Source organism: Pseudophryne corroboree, chromosome 6 (genome assembly GCF_028390025.1).
Source record: "Pseudophryne corroboree isolate aPseCor3 chromosome 6, aPseCor3.hap2, whole genome shotgun sequence".
Classification (NCBI taxonomy): domain Eukaryota; kingdom Metazoa; phylum Chordata; class Amphibia; order Anura; family Myobatrachidae; genus Pseudophryne; species Pseudophryne corroboree.
Genome location: NC_086449.1, coordinates 55,486,733 through 55,505,225, shown reverse-complemented (window position 1 = coordinate 55,505,225; position 18,493 = coordinate 55,486,733). Strand labels below are relative to the sequence as shown.

General features: G+C 43.5%; 2 protein-coding genes across 2 annotated transcripts in view; one reads left to right on the top strand and one right to left on the bottom strand.

The window, feature by feature from the left end:
- The window catches only part of LOC134936109 (zinc finger protein 260-like), an 85,407-nt gene that overhangs the window by 13,895 nt on the left and 53,019 nt on the right, over nucleotides 1-18,493 (top strand). The window contains exon 2 of the mRNA XM_063931021.1: nucleotides 5,498-5,554. The gene's annotated coding sequence lies outside the window, so the exon portion shown is untranslated. The remainder of the gene's footprint in view (nucleotides 1-5,497; nucleotides 5,555-18,493) is intronic.
- Nucleotides 4,237-5,340, bottom strand: LOC134934241 (paraneoplastic antigen Ma2-like). Its single transcript, XM_063929720.1, has one exon. The coding sequence runs from the start codon at nucleotides 5,338-5,340 to the stop codon at nucleotides 4,237-4,239; it is 1,104 nt and encodes a 367-aa protein (XP_063785790.1).

The window sequence follows — 18,493 nt, the reverse complement described above, 5'->3', positions numbered from 1 at the left end:
GGAGGTGCACTGGAGTTTTAAATTCTCTGGGCTAGGAGAGACTCCAACATGAGCAATTTTAATGGTCGGATTCTTACCGAAGGAGATTCTTAGATTATCCCTGGGAGGGCAGCACAAACTTCCTTCTGCATTCCCTTTAGAGCATGATTTTTTACCGAGTCAGATTCCAAAGGTTTAGGACCAAATTCTTTAACCACAGCATTACTAAAAGTCTGTAAGTCATGGAACACAGGATCATTACTCTCAAAAAGCATGTTGGCCCACTCCAAAGCTCTTCCTCTGAATGCCAGGAACAAATATCGAGTAACGTTGGAAGGAGTTACTGCACCTAAAGGATCAGACTCCATCCGAGAGAGAAATTGTTCAACCAAAGCGGCATATTGCAATAAATCTCCATCAAAGTAAATAGGTGGAAAACCATCAGACGAAAGCTTAGAGGCTGAAACTGAAGAATGCTTTGGCTGGACGAGTAGGACTGGATTGGATCCGAGGATACTTGAATTGGCTGGAGCCAAAGGAGACTGACCAGGCTGGTCCTGGAGTATTGCTGGACCGGCTGGAACCGGGACGGACTGAACAGGCGGAGCCTGGAGTATTGCTGGACCGGCTGGAACCGTGACGGACTGACCAGGCTGGGCCTGGAGTATTGCTGGACCGGCTGGAACCGGGACGGACTGAACAGGCGGAGCCTGGAGTATTGCTGGAACCGGGACGGACTGACCAGGCAGGGCCTGGAGTATTGCTGGACCGGCTGGAACCGGGACGGACTGACCAGGCAGGGCCTGGAGTATTGCTGGACCGGCTGGAACCAGGACGGACTGACCAGGCAGGGCCTGGAGTATTCCTGGACCGGCTGGAACCGGGACGGACTGACCAGGTGGAGCTTGAAATATTGCTGGACCGACTGGAACCGGGACGGGCTGAGCCCCCTCTTCACGGGGCTGGGCTGAGGCAAGAGCCCCCCCTTCACGGGGCTGGGCTGAGGCAAGAGCCCCCCCTTCACGGGGCTGGGCTGAGGCAAGAGCTCCCCCTTCACGGGGCTGGGCTGAGGCAAGAGCCCCCCCTTCACGGGGCTGGGCTGAGGCAAGAGCCCCCCCTTCACGGGGCTGGGCTGAGGCAAGAGCCCCCCCTTCACGGGGCTGGGCTGAGGCAAGAGCCCCCACTTCACAGGGGCTGGGCTGAGGCAAGAGCACCCACTTCACGGGGCTGGGCAGCACTCTGTAGACTCTCTGGCTGGGCAGCACTCTGTAGACTCTCTGGCTGGGCAGCACTCTGTAGACTCTCTGGCTGGGCAGCACTCTGTAGAATCTCTGGCTGGGCAGCACTCTGTAGACTCTCTGGCTGGGCAGCACTCTGTAGACTCTCTGGCTGGGCAGCACTCTGTAGAATCTCTGGCTGGGCAGCACTCTGTAGACTCTCTGGCTGGGCAGCACTCTGTAGACTCTCTGGCTGGGCAGCACTGTGTAGACTCTCTGGCTGGGCAGCACTGTGTAGACTCTCTGGCTGGGCAGCACTGTGTAGACTCTCTGGCTGGGCAGCACTGTGTAGACTCTCTGGCTGGGCAGCACTGTGTAGACTCTCTGGCTGGGCAGCACTGTGTAGACTCTCTGGCTGGGCAGCACTGTGTAGACTCTCTGGCTGGGCAGCACTGTGTAGACTCTCTGGCTGGGCAGCACTGTGTAGACTCTCTGGCTGGGCAGCACTGTGTAGACTCTCTGGCTGGGCAGCACTGTGTAGACTCTCTGGCTGGGCAGCACTGTGTAGACTCTCTGGCTGGGCAGCACTCTGTCGACTCTCTGGCTGGGCAGCATTCTGTGAACCCCTCCCTGGGGCTGGACGCTCTGAACCCCTCCCTGGGGCTGGACACTCTGAAGACGCCCCTCCTGGGGCTGGAGTCTCTGAAGACGCCCCTCCTGGGGCTGGACACTCGGACTCCTCTGTGACTCTAAATGGCTTGAATATTCTTCTCTGGACACCCAACTTGGAATAAGGGCTTTTAATCACCGGACCCCAGTCATAAATTTGAGTCTCTTTCAGAGTAGCCTTCTTGATACCCCCGTCAGCAGTAGCAGGATCGGCTACTGTGGATGACTTGTAGACATGAGCACTATGATACTGAGATTTGTCACCCATTCCCTGGCTTACGAAGAATGCAGTCTTAAACAAAATGACCGGAATTTCCACAGTAAAGACAGAGGTGTAGCTCCCTACGCCGCTGACGTTCAGCTTCAGAGAGCTTGGGCCGTGGATAGCTCTGATGAACAACTTTTCCTTGCACAGAGGAAGAGACTCTATTAACTGGTTGGGACAAAACAGGATCAACAACGTTGGTAGTATTCCTGAAGAGCTCAGGCATCGCAGAAAGAATACTAGACAAAAGTTCTTGTAACTGTAATAACATCTGGTAGAAAATCTGCAGTTGGTCAGGAGTCCTAGTGCAGAAGGTCAGAGAATCTCTGGAGAAAGAACTCCGCTGCAGACACTGTGCCAATTGATGCTGAGTCGACTCCAGGCCTTCCAAGCATCCTGCGATATTGCTTAGAAGGTCCTGCGTCAGACAAACACTGTCGGATGGGTCCATGTGGCCAGTTCCTACTGTCATGACTGAGGTTTTGTGAACCCGGTGCTAGTGAAGTCTGTGCGGGCGACTGGAGGATTATATGAATACTACCACTGACCTGGTTTGGGAGTGTTGTGGACTCAGGGATTCTTTCGGTGACTGGGAAGAGGAACCGCAGCAGAGATGGCCGAATCTAGGTTCTCCTCATGCAGGATTAGGTCGGCAGACAGGAGGCACGTGTGGACGCTGAAGGTCTCCTGAAAGACAGAACTGGAAAGGCACTGATGAATCAGTGAAGAATACCAGGTACAACTGTGCTAAAGGGCACGGGGTGCTTGGGGACACTGAGGTGCTTGGGGACACTGAGGTGCTTGGGGACACTGAGGTGCTTGGGGACACTGAGGTGCTTGGGGACACTGAGGTGCGTGGGGACACTGGTGTGCGTGGAGGCACTGGTGTGCGTGGAGGCACTGGTGTGCGTGGAGGCACTGGTGTGCGTAGAGACACGGAGGTGCTGGAAGCACGGAGGTACTGAGGCACGGAGGTGCTGGAAGCACGGAGGTGCTGAGGCACGGGAGCTCTGGAGATCACACTTTAGGGAGCTCAGCTTGAATGCTCACACATAGCTGTGTGTGACACAAGGAACTGGCCCAGTTTCTAACTCAGCCTCCTGATTTATACTTCCTGGTCCTTGGTGATTGGTGAGCAGGATTAGGTGATGCAGAGAGTCTCAGGCTGGCAGAGGATTGAACAACTCTGGGTCAGGTGAAGCGTCACTGTCATGTGACTACTCTAGCCAATGTAGAATGAGGCCTAGCAGGCCGAGAGAACACTGAAGCCTGAACTTCTGCAAAACACAGGATGCGGGCTTTTAGACCTAAAGTTCAGATTACTTAATTCAGCCTCACACAGGAGATAACCACAGGTGGAGCTAATTAACTATTTCCTCTCAGGCAGAGAACTCAGGAAAACTCATAGTGCTGACAAGCTGTTTAACTCCGTGAGTGAAAAGACACAGGATCCAGGACAGATGGCAGGGGTAAGTCACCAAATATAAAACCTACAGTCAGGATTGTGACAGTACTGCATATTCAGCCTCCTTTTGTACCTACAGTGGCGCCTTGGGACCTTAACGTGGTGTTAAGTTTCCTTAAGTCACATTGGTTTGAACCACTCAAAATGGTGGAGTTAAAATATCTCACTTGGAAGGTGGTCATGTTGTTGGCCTTAGCTTCGGATAGGAGAGTTTCGGAACTAGCAGCTTTATCACATAAAAGCCCTTATCTGGTTTTTCATATGGATAGGGCGGAATTGCGGACTTGTCCTCAATTCCTACCAAAGGTGGTCTCATCCTTTCATTTAAACCAACCTATTGTCGTGCCTGTGGCTACGCGTGACTTGGAGGATTCCGAGTCACTTGATGTGGTCAGGGCTTTGAAAATTTACGGCTCGTGTTAGGAAAACAGAGGCTCTGTTTATCCTTTATGCTGCCAACAAGCTTGGTGCTCCTGCATCTAAGCAGACTGTTGCTCGCTGGATCTGTAACACGATTCAGCAGGCGCATTCTACGGCAGGATTGACGTTACCAAAATCTGTTAAGGCCCATTCCACTAGGAAGGTGGGCTCTTCTTGGGCGGCTGCCCGAGGGCTCTCGGCAGTACAGTTGTGCCGAGCAGCTACTTGGTCGGGGTCAAACACCTTTGCAAAGTAGGAACAATAACTTTGACTCGTTTGATATTTTTTTCTCGGTTTTCAATTTGCACTTCTTCCAATTTAACTTCTCTTATCAATTCTCCTAAAGTAGGAGGAGGGTCCCTGGACAGATTACACCTTAATCTTTGAGCTACAGGATTGGTGGTCATAGCTCCTCTCAATATATACTTTAGTCGCATTGTATCAATTTCTGGGGGATTAATCCCTCCTTTATCTAACAATTTGTAAATAATTTTGTCTAAGCGGTATATATAACTGGTGAGGGTTTCGGTAGGTTCTTGGTAAGTCTGATTTAATCGAGACAGCAGATCTCCCACATCTTCTAATGTACCAAAAGAATAGTCCAGAGCCTCAAAATAGTCTTTAAATGTAGCCTGGGAATTACTTCTCCTAGTAGCATGAATGATCCCCATCGCTGGTCCTCTTAAGCTCTCCACAATTTTCTGTTTTTTAATATGCTCTGGACACCTCCACTCCTCGGAATGTTGCACTGCCGCCTCCCTCCATACATCATAGCTCTCTTCCCCAGTTGGAACGGGAATTACCCCAGAAAATATCCTTAGTCTTCTATATCCCCCTTCGTAATGCCATCTTTCGAAATGGCTAACAACTTTATCCATTACATTCTCAACTTGTGGATCTATTTTTACTTCACCCATGGATGTTTCTTCGGATGTATTACTAGTATTATGGAAACATCCTGCGCTAGTACTCTCAACTTTACTATGTACTTTCATTTTGGCTTTCTCTCCTTCATCTACATATTTGTCCACTGGCCACCTCACTTGCAATCTCCTACCAGGTATCCTTTCTATTAAGATGTTAGCTGGGATTACTGACGCATCTAGCTGATTGTCATTACTTATTAAAATGGCACATAGCTCATCATTAACATCTTTCCACTTATCTACAATATGCGGTTGTTTCATTCCATACATTTTTTTTATTTCATTAATAATATCGTCTTCTATCACATCAACAAAATTTCCCAGAATACTCACACTTTTCTGTACATCTACTCCCTTACTTCTACACCAGCTATAGATATCTTCTCCACTGATCTCCATTTTTATCTATTTATTCGTATCTCAGCTCAGTGCCTCCAATATGTAACCCTTTCTGTTACTTTATTTTAAGTGCCTCCACCCAAACTTTTGGTAGGTATTAACCTAGGGTATAGGATCAGTTTGGGAAACCTTATATGTGTTATTTATTATTTTACAGGTGCTGAAGTCTATTACCTTCTTTATCGGGATCCACGACTATCCTCGTAATATCCAGGTAAGTTCACTCTCAATAAGCCGACATTCTTGTAGGTAATAAACTTTACTGCATTTTATCATAGATTAAAGTATTCAAGATAAAATACTGTATTCAAGAAACATATACTTTGCTAATAGATATACAGGTTGAGTATCCCTTATCCAAAATGCTTGGGACCGGAGGTATTTTGGATATGGGATTTTTCCGTAGTTTGGAATAATTGCATACCATAATGAGATATCATGGCAATGGGACCTAAATCTAAGCACAGAATACATTTATGTATCATATATACCTTATACACACAGCCTGAAGGTAATTTTAGCCAATATTTTTTATAATTTTGTGCATCAAACAAAGTGTGTCTACAGTCACACAATTCATTTATGTTTCATATACACCTTATACACACAGCCTGAAAGTCATTTAATACAATATTTTTAATAACTTTGTGTATTAAACATAGTTTGTGTACATTGAGCCATCAAAAAACAAAGTTTTCACTATCTCACTTTCACTCAAAAAAGTCCGTATTTCGGAATATTCCGTATTTCGGAATATTTGGATATGGGATACTCAACCTATATATTTTTTATTTATATACCAGGATATACTTATTAAATATAGCCTCTCTATACTAACATCAATATCTAACTACTTTGTTTCATACACTTTACTTGTATGTGCTTTCAGACTACAATACTTCATTGCTTATGAGTAATGCTACATCCTTTTAAACTCTGAAATTTACACATTACAATATTACATATAATAATATAACTCAATACAACATATTAAATATAATTGGCCATTTAAGTCTTTTAGTTGATTAAAATATCTCTTTATATATATGTGTCTTGTATTACACCTTTGAAGAAGCCGGCTGATAATATAGGATGTAAATAAATATATATATATATATATATATATGCGTGTGTGTGTGTGTGTGTGTGTGTATGTATGTGTGTGTGTGTATGTATGTATGTATGTATGTATGTATGTATGTATGTGTATATATATATATAAGTCTCTGTAATGGCTGGCACTCCGTCAAACAGGTAAGTAGGTGCCTGGGTGCCCTCCTTACCACTAAAAGTGGAATATGTAAATGGAGAAAAGCTGGCGGCACTCACAGGACTTAATACAGCAGTAATATTACGGCAAACAAGCCTTGAATAGATCAACGTTTCAGTTTTAATCAAAAAACTTTCGTCAGGATACAGCAATGTACATAAACACATACCTTTATAGACAAACCACAGTGCTGACTCATGGTCCCGGAGCCGCGGCCGAGGTGAGTGACGTCACTTCCGCTGCGACCAGTGTGAAGACTACAACACCGTCAGCCGTTGCTAGGAGACCCAAACAAACAAAATTGTGAGGCTAAACACCATGTGACACACCTCTACCAATTAGTGACCAACAATAAGATAAAAAATATCGGAGAGAGACTGCCAATGAGCTATACGCTTTAAATATAGGAGAAACAATTGCTGGTAAGCATATATTAAATATATAATGAAATTCCGGACCAAACTAAGGTAACAACCTAGTCTGCGTGCGTTTAAGCTCCAAAGGTGTCTGACAGAGGTCATCAAGACAAACAGCCTGAAATTACCACATATGCAAGGTGTCCACAGGTATAAGCTGCGCCGCATAAGAAAATAATTAACTGAGAATACAATAAAGTGTACTAAAGTCTCTGCACGACCTGTATCTATTTGTTATACTACACAAATCAAATGGTTACATGAAACAATTCCAAGAAATATATTCGTTGAGGCCCGCTGGTGAAACTGTATTCAATTTATGGATCCAGCGCGTCTCCAAACGAAGGAGTTGCTTTCCCCTATCTCCCCCTCTAATGTTCATGGGGACATGATCAATAATTTTATATTTAAGAGAGGACAGATTATGCTGATGTGATTTAAAATGTCTCGCAACTGGCTGGTCTTGGTTACCACCCTCCAGTGCCTGTCTAATGGCCATTCTGTGTGTGGCCATCCTCTCTTTAAACGTACATGTAGTTTTTCCTATGTAAAAAAGTCCGCAGGGACATCGGATGTAGTAGATGACATATCTGGTGCTGCATGTCAGAATGTGTTTGATGGGAATACGGACTCCCGAATGTGGATGGTAGAAGTCTTTGCCGGTTTCCATATAACTGCATGTTATGCAGCCAGTGCATCTATAACATCCTGGTTTACGACTTAGGAAATGAGACTGTCCAGTATTTTTGGTAGAAATATCATTTCTCACAAGAAGATCTTTCAGATTCTTATTCCTGGTAAAACTTGGTAAAATTTTGGTCTTATTGGCAAACTGTAGGTCTGGATCAAGCGCTACTACTGGCCAAAGTTCTTTTGCAGTTTTGATGATGGTAGTACTGTGAGGATGATACTCTTGCACAAAAACATGCTTCTTAACAAGAGCATTTTTAGCCACCGTCGGGTGTTAATAACTGAGACCTAGGGATGGCTAATGCTTTCTGTTTTGCCAATTGCAAATCTGTATATTTATATCCACGTTGTAGAAACTGTAGAATCATAGCATCAATGTCTGCTATGGCATTCTCTTGTACATCTGAAATTCTACAGACTCTTAGGAATTGTGAAAATGGCAGACCTCTGATACAAGCAGGGGGATGTTGGCTCTGTGCGTGTAAATATGTATTACGATCTGTGGGCTTTTTGTACAGGCATGTATGAATTTTACCCTGTTCTAATGAGATGTTCACATCTAGGTAGTGGACCTGTGTGTCACTGATATCCCAGGTAAATTTGATGGTAGGGTCCAGAGTGTTAATATGGGACAAATGTAGATCTAACTGATGTTTGGTGCCTGTCCAAATAAGCAACAAATCATCTATGTAACGTGTGATCCATAGAAGATCACCAGAGACTTCACTGTTGAAGAAAATCAATTCTTGTTCAATTTTGAACATATAGATGTTCGCCAGCGACGGAGAGACGCAAGATCCCATCGCGCAACCCCGCCGCTGGCGAAACCATCTGTTGTCAAATAGAAAATAATTTCGTTTTAATGTCAGATTCAACAATGTCAAGAAAAAGGTCAGATCGGGTCCAGTATACATGGGATTATCAGTGAGAAAAAGTTTAACTGCCTGTATGCCCGCATCTTGCGGAATGTTGGTATATAGAGAAACAACATCTAGCGTACATAGTATGCTGTTGTCAGGAACTGGTGAAAGGAGAGCGAGCTTGTTAATCAGAGTGGTGGAGTCTTTAAGAAACATGTCATGTGATTGAATGAGTGGTTGAAGGTATGAATCTAAATACTGAGAGATTTTGTAATATATGGAGTCTCGGGCCACCCTGTGTAGGATCACCCTGTAGGGCCTCATACACATTCTCATCCTGCAATTGTGAATAAATCTCTCTCTTATAATCAATAAGATTTTGTACCACTATCCCCCCTCCCTTGTCTGCCGGGCGAATGACCAAATTTCGGTCATTCCTCAGGTCATGTATAGCCTGTCGTTCCTCCTGAGATAAGTTGTTACGTGAGGGTAACTTCTGTTTAATGTGTGCTGAAACAGCACGATCTAAGGTTCTTGAAAAGCTTTTAATAGATAGATTATTCGACGGAGGGTCGAATCTAGATTTACTTTTAATACATGCGGGTATAGGGGTATTTGCAGACAGTGCAGTGGGAGGTGATTTTTCAAAATGTTCTTTAATTCGTAATGAACGGGCAAATTTATAAGAGTCAATTTTCCATTGGATATCGTTAAAAGGTGCTGAGGGCACAAACGATAACCCTTTACTGAGTACCGACATTTCTGCAGAGTTAAGGACACGGTTGGATAAGTTAAAGACAGCTGTTACTTGCGTCCTTTTGGCTTCTTTGGCCCGGTCCCTCTGCCCTTGCCCGCCGCGCCTCGTGCGGGTCCGGTATTGTCTTCGCGCTGCGCGCGGGTGCGAACTCCTAAAGGGGGTTTCCCAGATTTTGAAGAGATATGGTCATCAATTTCACTCTGAGAGGTGTACTCAGCACTAGAGGAGTCCGTGTCTAGCGGTCTAAATCTCCTATGTGGCTGTCGAAGGCGGCTGCGAGTATTGCCACCTGGATTTTGTGCCCATAGGTACACGTTACATTCCTGATAGTCGCGTTGCACTTTAGTAAGTTTTTCCCTTTTATATTTCACCAAATTACGTTTATACGTGTCCACTTGTTCGCTGAGTTTTGATAGCCAATCGGTGTCCACGTCACGAATGAGGCTATCTTTGTGCAGGGATTCAAAGGTAGTGATTTTAGATTTGATGGAATTTAATTCTCTGGATGATTCTTCAATCACCAATAAGATGAGATCGTAGCTGCACTTATTCAGTACAGCCACCCACCTCCTGCAAAATTCAGGGTTATTTTTCCCAATGGTGGGAATGTTTTTAACCCGAAAACCTCTCGGAATTTGTTTCATGCGGTGATAATCCGAGAGTGTGACGCCATGCATAAAATAATCGACCTCTTTCTTCTTTAGGCGAAGTAATTCATGGTATATCTGTTCTGATGATAGATCTCCTCCTGATGTGTGTAAATTTTCTTTGAAATAAATGGAATTGGCTTCTGCGTCTGAGAAGCTGAGGGTCTCCCCGTGTGGTAAAGAAATATTCCTGAATCCGCTCACTTGGGGGGTGGTCTCCTCCTGTGACATAACACCAACGTGAATAAAATGTCAATTCTGTCAGACTAAACAGTCTGTAGAACGGAGCCTTGACTGTAGCAAGAAAAACGAAGTGGGTGCCTCGCCGAGTTCCTGTAGATGAGCACCGGTCCAATCCGATCCACAATACAGGAACACATGCAAAGTCTCTGTAATGGCTGGCACTCCGTCAAACAGGTAAGTAGGTGCCTGGGTGCCCTCCTTACCACTAAAAGTGGAATATGTAAATGGAGATAAGCTGGCGGCACTCACAGGACTTAATACAGCAGTAATATTACGGCAAACAAGCCTTGAATAGATCAACGTTTCAGTTTTAATCAAAAAACTTTCGTCAGGATACAGCAATGTACATAAACACATACCTTTATAGACAAACCACAGTGCTGACTCATGGTCCCGGAGCCGCGGCCGAGGTGAGTGACGTCACTTCCGCTGCGACCAGTGTGAAGACTACAACACCGTCAGCCGTTGCTAGGAGACCCAAACAAACAAAATTGTGAGGCTAAACACCATGTGACACACCTCTACCAATTAGTGACCAACAATAAGATAAAAAATATCGGAGAGAGACTGCCAATGAGCTATACGCTTTAAATATAGGAGAAACAATTGCTGGTAAGCATATATTAAATATATAATGAAATTCCGGACCAAACTAAGGTAACAACCTAGTCTGCGTGCGTTTAAGCTTCAAAGGTGTCTGACAGAGGTCATCAAGACAAACAGCCTGAAATTACCACATATGCAAGGTGTCCACAGGTATAAGCTGCGCCGCATAAGAAAATAATTAACTGAGAATACAATAAAGTGTACTAAAGTCTCTGCACGACCTGTATCTATTTGTTATACTACACAAATCAAATGGTTACATGAAACAATTCCAAGAAAAGAGGAGTTAGAGTCCATCATGAAACAAGCAGTTGATAATGGCATTATTACAGCACAAATAAGTCGCAATTTACTTCAAGATTTCCCAGTTGCACCTGTACTATATACCATTCCTAAGTTGCACAAAAACTCCACCTGTCCCCCAGGTCGGCCCATTATTGCGGCCCGAGACTACATATATTACAAAATCTCTCAGTATTTAGATTCATACCTTCAACCACTCATTCAATCACATGACATGTTTCTTAAAGACTCCACCACTCTGATTAACAAGCTCGCTCTCCTTTCACCAGTTCCTGACAACAGCATACTATGTACGCTAGATGTTGTTTCTCTATATACCAACATTCCGCAAGATGCGGGCATACAGGCAGTTAAACTTTTTCTCACTGATAATCCCATGTATACTGGACCCGATCTGACCTTTTTCTTGACATTGTTGAATCTGACATTAAAACGAAATTATTTTCTATTTGACAACAGATGGTTTCGCCAGCGGCGGGGTTGCGCGATGGGATATTGCGTCTCTCCGTCGCTGGCAAACATCTATATGTTCAAAATTGAACAAGAATTGATTTTCTTCAACAGTGAAGTCTCTGGTGATCTTCTATGGATCACACGTTACATAGATGATTTGTTGCTTATTTGGACAGGCACCAAACATCAGTTAGATCTACATTTGTCCCATATTAACACTCTGGACCCTACCATCAAATTTACCTGGGATATCAGTGACACACAGGTCCACTACCTAGATGTGAACATCTCATTAGAACAGGGTAAAATTCATACATGCCTGTACAAAAAGCCCACAGATCGTAATACATATTTACACGCACAGAGCCAACATCCCCCTGCTTGTATCAGAGGTCTGCCATTTTCACAATTCCTAAGAGTCTGTAGAATTTCAGATGTACAAGAGAATGCCATAGCAGACATTGATGCTATGATTCTACAGTTTCTACAACGTGGATATAAATATACAGATTTGCAATTGGCAAAACAGAAAGCATTAGCCATCCCTAGGTCTCAGTTATTAACACCGACGGTGGCTAAAAATGCTCTTGTTAAGAAGCATGTTTTTGTGCAAGAGTATCATCCTCGCAGTACTACCATCATCAAAACTGCAAAAGAACTTTGGCCAGTAGTAGCGCTTGATCCAGACCTACAGTTTGCCAATAAGACCAAAATTTTACCAAGTTTTACCAGGAATAAGAATCTGAAAGATCTTCTTGTGAGAAATGATATTTCTACCAAAAATATTGGACAGTCTCATTTCCTAAGTCGTAAACCAGGATGTTATAGATGCACTGGCTGCATAACATGCAGTTATATGGAAACCGGCAAAGACTTCTACCATCCACATTCGGGAGTCCGTATTCCCATCAAACACATTCTGACATGCAGCACCAGATATGTCATCTACTACATCCGATGTCCCTGCGGACTTTTTTACATAGGAAAAACTACATGTACGTTTAAAGAGAGGATGGCCACACACAGAATGGCCATTAGACAGGCACTGGAGGGTGGTAACCAAGACCAGCCAGTTGCAAGACATTTTAAATCACATCAGCATAATCTGTCCTCTCTTAAATATAAAATTATTGATCATGTCCCCATGAACATTAGAGGGGGAGATAGGGGAAAGCAACTCCTTCGTTTGGAGACGCGCTGGATCCATAAATTGAATACAGTTTCACCAGTGGGCCTCAACGAATATATTTCTTGGAATTGTTTCATGTAACCATTTGATTTGTGTAGTATAACAAATAGATACAGGTCGTGCAGAGACTTTAGTACACTTTATTGTATTCTCAGTTAATTATTTTCTTATGCGGCGCAGCTTATACCTGTGGACACCTTGCATATGTGGTAATTTCAGGCTGTTTGTCTTGATGACCTCTGTCAGACACCTTTGAAGCTTAAACGCACGCAGACTAGGTTGTTACCTTAGTTTGGTCCGGAATTTCATTATATATTTAATATATGCTTACCAGCAATTGTTTCTCCTATATTTAAAGCGTATAGCTCATTGGCAGTCTCTCTCCGATATTTTTTATCTTATTGTTGGTCACTAATTGGTAGAGGTGTGTCACATGGTGTTTAGCCTCACAATTTTGTTTGTTTGGGTCTCCTAGCAACGGCTGACGGTGTTGTAGTCTTCACACTGGTCGCAGCGGAAGTGACGTCACTCACCTCGGCCGCGGCTCCGGGACCATGAGTCAGCACTGTGGTTTGTCTATAAAGGTATGTGTTTATGTACATTGCTGTATCCTGACGAAAGTTTTTTGATTAAAACTGAAACGTTGATCTATTCAAGGCTTGTTTGCCGTAATATTACTGCTGTATTAAGTCCTGTGAGTGCCGCCAGCTTTTCTCCATATATATATATATATATAATGTATGTATGTAATTATTTTCCGGTATATTGGTAAACAATGAACTCAATTTAGGTCTCATGAAAAGTACTCCAAATCCTGGTAGTAAACTGAAACAATCTTAGTTGTTATGAAATATTTATAGTTACTTGTATCCAAGTAGTTTCCCAGAGTAGTAAGATTATTACTTTGTATCCACTGAGACTAAGCAATCTGGTAATATGTGTGTTTGGACTGAGATTATACCAGCAATATCCTCCAGATGTCACTATATGCTTTGTTCCTGTACTGCCTTAATACAGTCTTTCAATCATCCAGGGATTAATTTGATAATATAAGGAGGTAACAGTCTATATGAATGTAATATTATATTCCTCTTCTGGAAATAAGATAAATACTAGTTAATTGTCTCCCATGAACAATCAACCTGGATGCTGCCTGTGCTGTAAACTGTAAGCCTCCTGCGATTTATATTAGGTGCTCAGTCTCTGACAAAGTCAATACTATTCCAAATGGAAATAATAATTCTACACTTTCCTTGCTGGTAGAATATACTGTATTGTTATATGGGCTATACATATGCCTCTATTAATAAATCTCCCTGTGGCATGTGGGTACAATGTTAAGTGCAGGGTTACACAGACCTGAGACGTTTTCGCTATTGACTCCTGTCAATAGCAGGAAGATTTGAAGTGTAGCCACTCCCCTCTGTCCCTCTCATTGGTGGGCAGTGAAGCTTTAGTTTTTCTTTCTATGAGGCTCCCCGATAGGCAGGCTCTTAGCACGGCTGGTGGTACTTATAGGCAATGTTCTGACCTGACAGAAGAAGTCTCTTAGTACTGGCCGGCGCTTTGTCTGGATGCTGCCGCTAGATGAGACTCTGCCTCTGGAGGTGTTTCCTCCTCCCTTGGTGCTTCAGCACTCCCCCAGCCTGTCACTCTTTGTGCCGCTCCGCCTATCGAGCTGTCGCTGCCATCTGGGTTGTCTCAGCGCTCCCCCTTGCTGTCACTCTTGGTGCCGCTCCTCCTTACAGTGATGCTGTCCGCTTCCGGAAGTCTCCGCCTCCCGGTCTCCGCTCTCTTGACGCGCCGGCAAGTGCAGGGGGGATAGCGCTCCTCAGTGCACTACCACCAGTAGTTACGGATCCCTCTCCTCTCACGCCCGCTGATCATCATAGCTCTAATCAGCAGCGCAGAAGAGGGGAAACCGCTCCCATGGCTGCGCACCCGGTCCAATGCAATTTCAGGTGTCTGGCTCTTCTATTTATACAGCTGCCATCAGGGTCGCGTGAAGGTGTTCTTCCCGCCGAGGTCTCGTGAGGCACATGTATAGACATGTTCCCAGGTGTATTCCAGGCACTACATCCTCCAATCAGGTACCCTCCCTATTTCAATCCATTGTCAGATCCAAAGGTTACCTCACCAACAGTGTCCTGCTGTAGTATTACCTCTCACTCTTCCCCTATATCACCAGGGATATTCCATTCAGTTCAAGTCATATAAGTTATTAGAATATATATACTAGTCTCTTTCTATATATATATAATTATATATATACCTATGACCAGTAATAGACAATTATGTATAATAGTATGTACATATATACACTCATATATTGATCCTTTTGTATATGAGAAGATCATTACATTGATCCCTACATTAAGTAGAAATTTGAACACAGAAAAAGATTTGCTCAGTGTCTCCAATGCATCATTTTATACAGCCTTAGCTTCGGATAGGAGAGTTTCGGAACTAGCAGCTTTACCTATGGGCACAAAATCCAGGTGGCAATACTCGCAGCCGCCTTCGACAGCCACATAGGAGATTTAGACCGCTAGACACGGACTCCTCTAGTGCTGAGTACACCTCTCAGAGTGAAATTGATGACCATATCTCTTCAAAATCTGGGAAACCCCCTTTAGGAGTTCGCACCCGCGCGCAGCGCGAAGACAATACCGGACCCGCACGAGGCGCGGCGGGCAAGGGCAGAGGGACCGGGCCAAAGAAGCCAAAAGGACGCAAGTAACAGCTGTCTTTAACTTATCCAACCGTGTCCTTAACTCTGCAGAAATGTCGGTACTCAGTAAAGGGTTATCGTTTGTGCCCTCAGCACCTTTTAACGATATCCAATGGAAAATTGACTCTTATAAATTTGCCCGTTCATTACGAATTAAAGAACATTTTGAAAAATCACCTCCCACTGCACTGTCTGCAAATACCCCTATACCCGCATGTATTAAAAGTAAATCTAGATTCGACCCTCCGTCGAATAATCTATCTATTAAAAGCTTTTCAAGAACCTTAGATCGTGCTGTTTCAGCACACATTAAACAGAAGTTACCCTCACGTAACAACTTATCTCAGGAGGAACGACAGGCTATACATGACCTGAGGAATGACCGAAATTTGGTCATTCGCCCGGCAGACAAGGGAGGGGGGATAGTGGTACAAAATCTTATTGATTATAAGAGAGAGATTTATTCACAATTGCAGGATGAGAATGTGTATGAGGCCCTACAGGGTGATCCTACACAGGGTGGCCCGAGACTCCATATATTACAAAATCTCTCAGTATTTAGATTCATACCTTCAACCACTCATTCAATCACATGACATGTTTCTTAAAGACTCCACCACTCTGATTAACAAGCTCGCTCTCCTTTCACCAGTTCCTGACAACAGCATACTATGTACGCTAGATGTTGTTTCTCTATATACCAACATTCCGCAAGATGCGGGCATACAGGCAGTTAAACTTTTTCTCACTGATAATCCCATGTATACTGGACCCGATCTGACCTTTTTCTTGACATTGTTGAATCTGACATTAAAACGAAATTATTTTCTATTTGACAACAGATGGTTTCGCCAGCGGCGGGGTTGCGCGATGGGATCTTGCGTCTCTCCGTCGCTGGCGAACATCTATATGTTCAAAATTGAACAAGAATTGATTTTCTTCAACAGTGAAGTCTCTGGTGATCTTCTATGGATCACACGTTACATAGATGATTTGTTGCTTATTTGGACAGGCACCAAACATCAGTTAGATCTACATTTGTCCCATATTAACACTCTGGACCCTACCATCAAATTTACCTGGGATATCAGTGACACACAGGTCCACTACCTAGATGTGAACATCTCATTAGAACAGGGTAAAATTCATACATGCCTGTACAAAAAGCCCACAGATCGTAATACATATTTACACGCACAGAGCCAACATCCCCCTGCTTGTATCAGAGGTCTGCCATTTTCACAATTCCTAAGAGTCTGTAGAATTTCAGATGTACAAGAGAATGCCATAGCAGACATTGATGCTATGATTCTACAGTTTCTACAACGTGGATATAAATATACAGATTTGCAATTGGCAAAACAGAAAGCATTAGCCATCCCTAGGTCTCAGTTATTAACACCCGACGGTGGCTAAAAATGCTCTTGTTAAGAAGCATGTTTTTGTGCAAGAGTATCATCCTCGCAGTACTACCATCATCAAAACTGCAAAAGAACTTTGGCCAGTAGTAGCGCTTGATCCAGACCTACAGTTTGCCAATAAGACCAAAATTTTACCAAGTTTTACCAGGAATAAGAATCTGAAAGATCTTCTTGTGAGAAATGATATTTCTACCAAAAATATTGGACAGTCTCATTTCCTAAGTCGTAAACCAGGATGTTATAGATGCACTGGCTGCATAACATGCAGTTATATGGAAACCGGCAAAGACTTCTACCATCCACATTCGGGAGTCCGTATTCCCATCAAACACATTCTGACATGCAGCACCAGATATGTCATCTACTACATCCGATGTCCCTGCGGACTTTTTTACATAGGAAAAACTACATGTACGTTTAAAGAGAGGATGGCCACACACAGAATGGCCATTAGACAGGCACTGGAGGGTGGTAACCAAGACCAGCCAGTTGCGAGACATTTTAAATCACATCAGCATAATCTGTCCTCTCTTAAATATAAAATTATTGATCATGTCCCCATGAACATTAGAGGGGGAGATAGGGGAAAGCAACTCCTTCGTTTGGAGACGCGCTGGATCCATAAATTGAATACAGTTTCACCAGCGGGCCTCAACGAATATATTTCTTGGAATTGTTTCATGTAACCATTTGATTTGTGTAGTATAACAAATAGATACAGGTCGTGCAGAGACTTTAGTACACTTTATTGTATTCTCAGTTAATTATTTTCTTATGCGGCGCAGCTTATACCTGTGGACACCTTGCATATGTGGTAATTTCAGGCTGTTTGTCTTGATGACCTCTGTCAGACACCTTTGAAGCTTAAACGCACGCAGACTAGGTTGTTACCTTAGTTTGGTCCGGAATTTCATTATATATTTAATATATGCTTACCAGCAATTGTTTCTCCTATATTTAAAGCGTATAGCTCATTGGCAGTCTCTCTCCGATATTTTTTATCTTATTGTTGGTCACTAATTGGTAGAGGTGTGTCACATGGTGTTTAGCCTCACAATTTTGTTTGTTTGGGTCTCCTAGCAACGGCTGACGGTGTTGTAGTCTTCACACTGGTCGCAGCGGAAGTGACGTCACTCACCTCGGCCGCGGCTCCGGGACCATGAGTCAGCACTGTGGTTTGTCTATAAAGGTATGTGTTTATGTACATTGCTGTATCCTGACGAAAGTTTTTTGATTAAAACTGAAACGTTGATCTATTCAAGGCTTGTTTGCCGTAATATTACTGCTGTATTAAGTCCTGTGAGTGCCGCCAGCTTTTCTCCATATATATATATATATAATGTATGTATGTAATTATTTTCCGGTATATTGGTAAACAATGAACTCAATTTAGGTCTCATGAAAAGTACTCCAAATCCTGGTAGTAAACTGAAACAATCTTAGTTGTTATGAAATATTTATAGTTGCTTGTATCCAAGTAGTTTCCCAGAGTAGTAAGATTATTACTTTGTATCCACTGAGACTAAGCAATCTGGTAATATGTGTGTTTGGACTGAGATTATACCAG

Bases quoted from the DNA above. Each gene is read 5' to 3' on its own strand.
- LOC134934241 (XM_063929720.1), bottom strand. From the start codon at position 5,340: ATGGAGATCAGTGGAGAAGATATCTATAGCTGGTGTAGAAGTAAGGGA.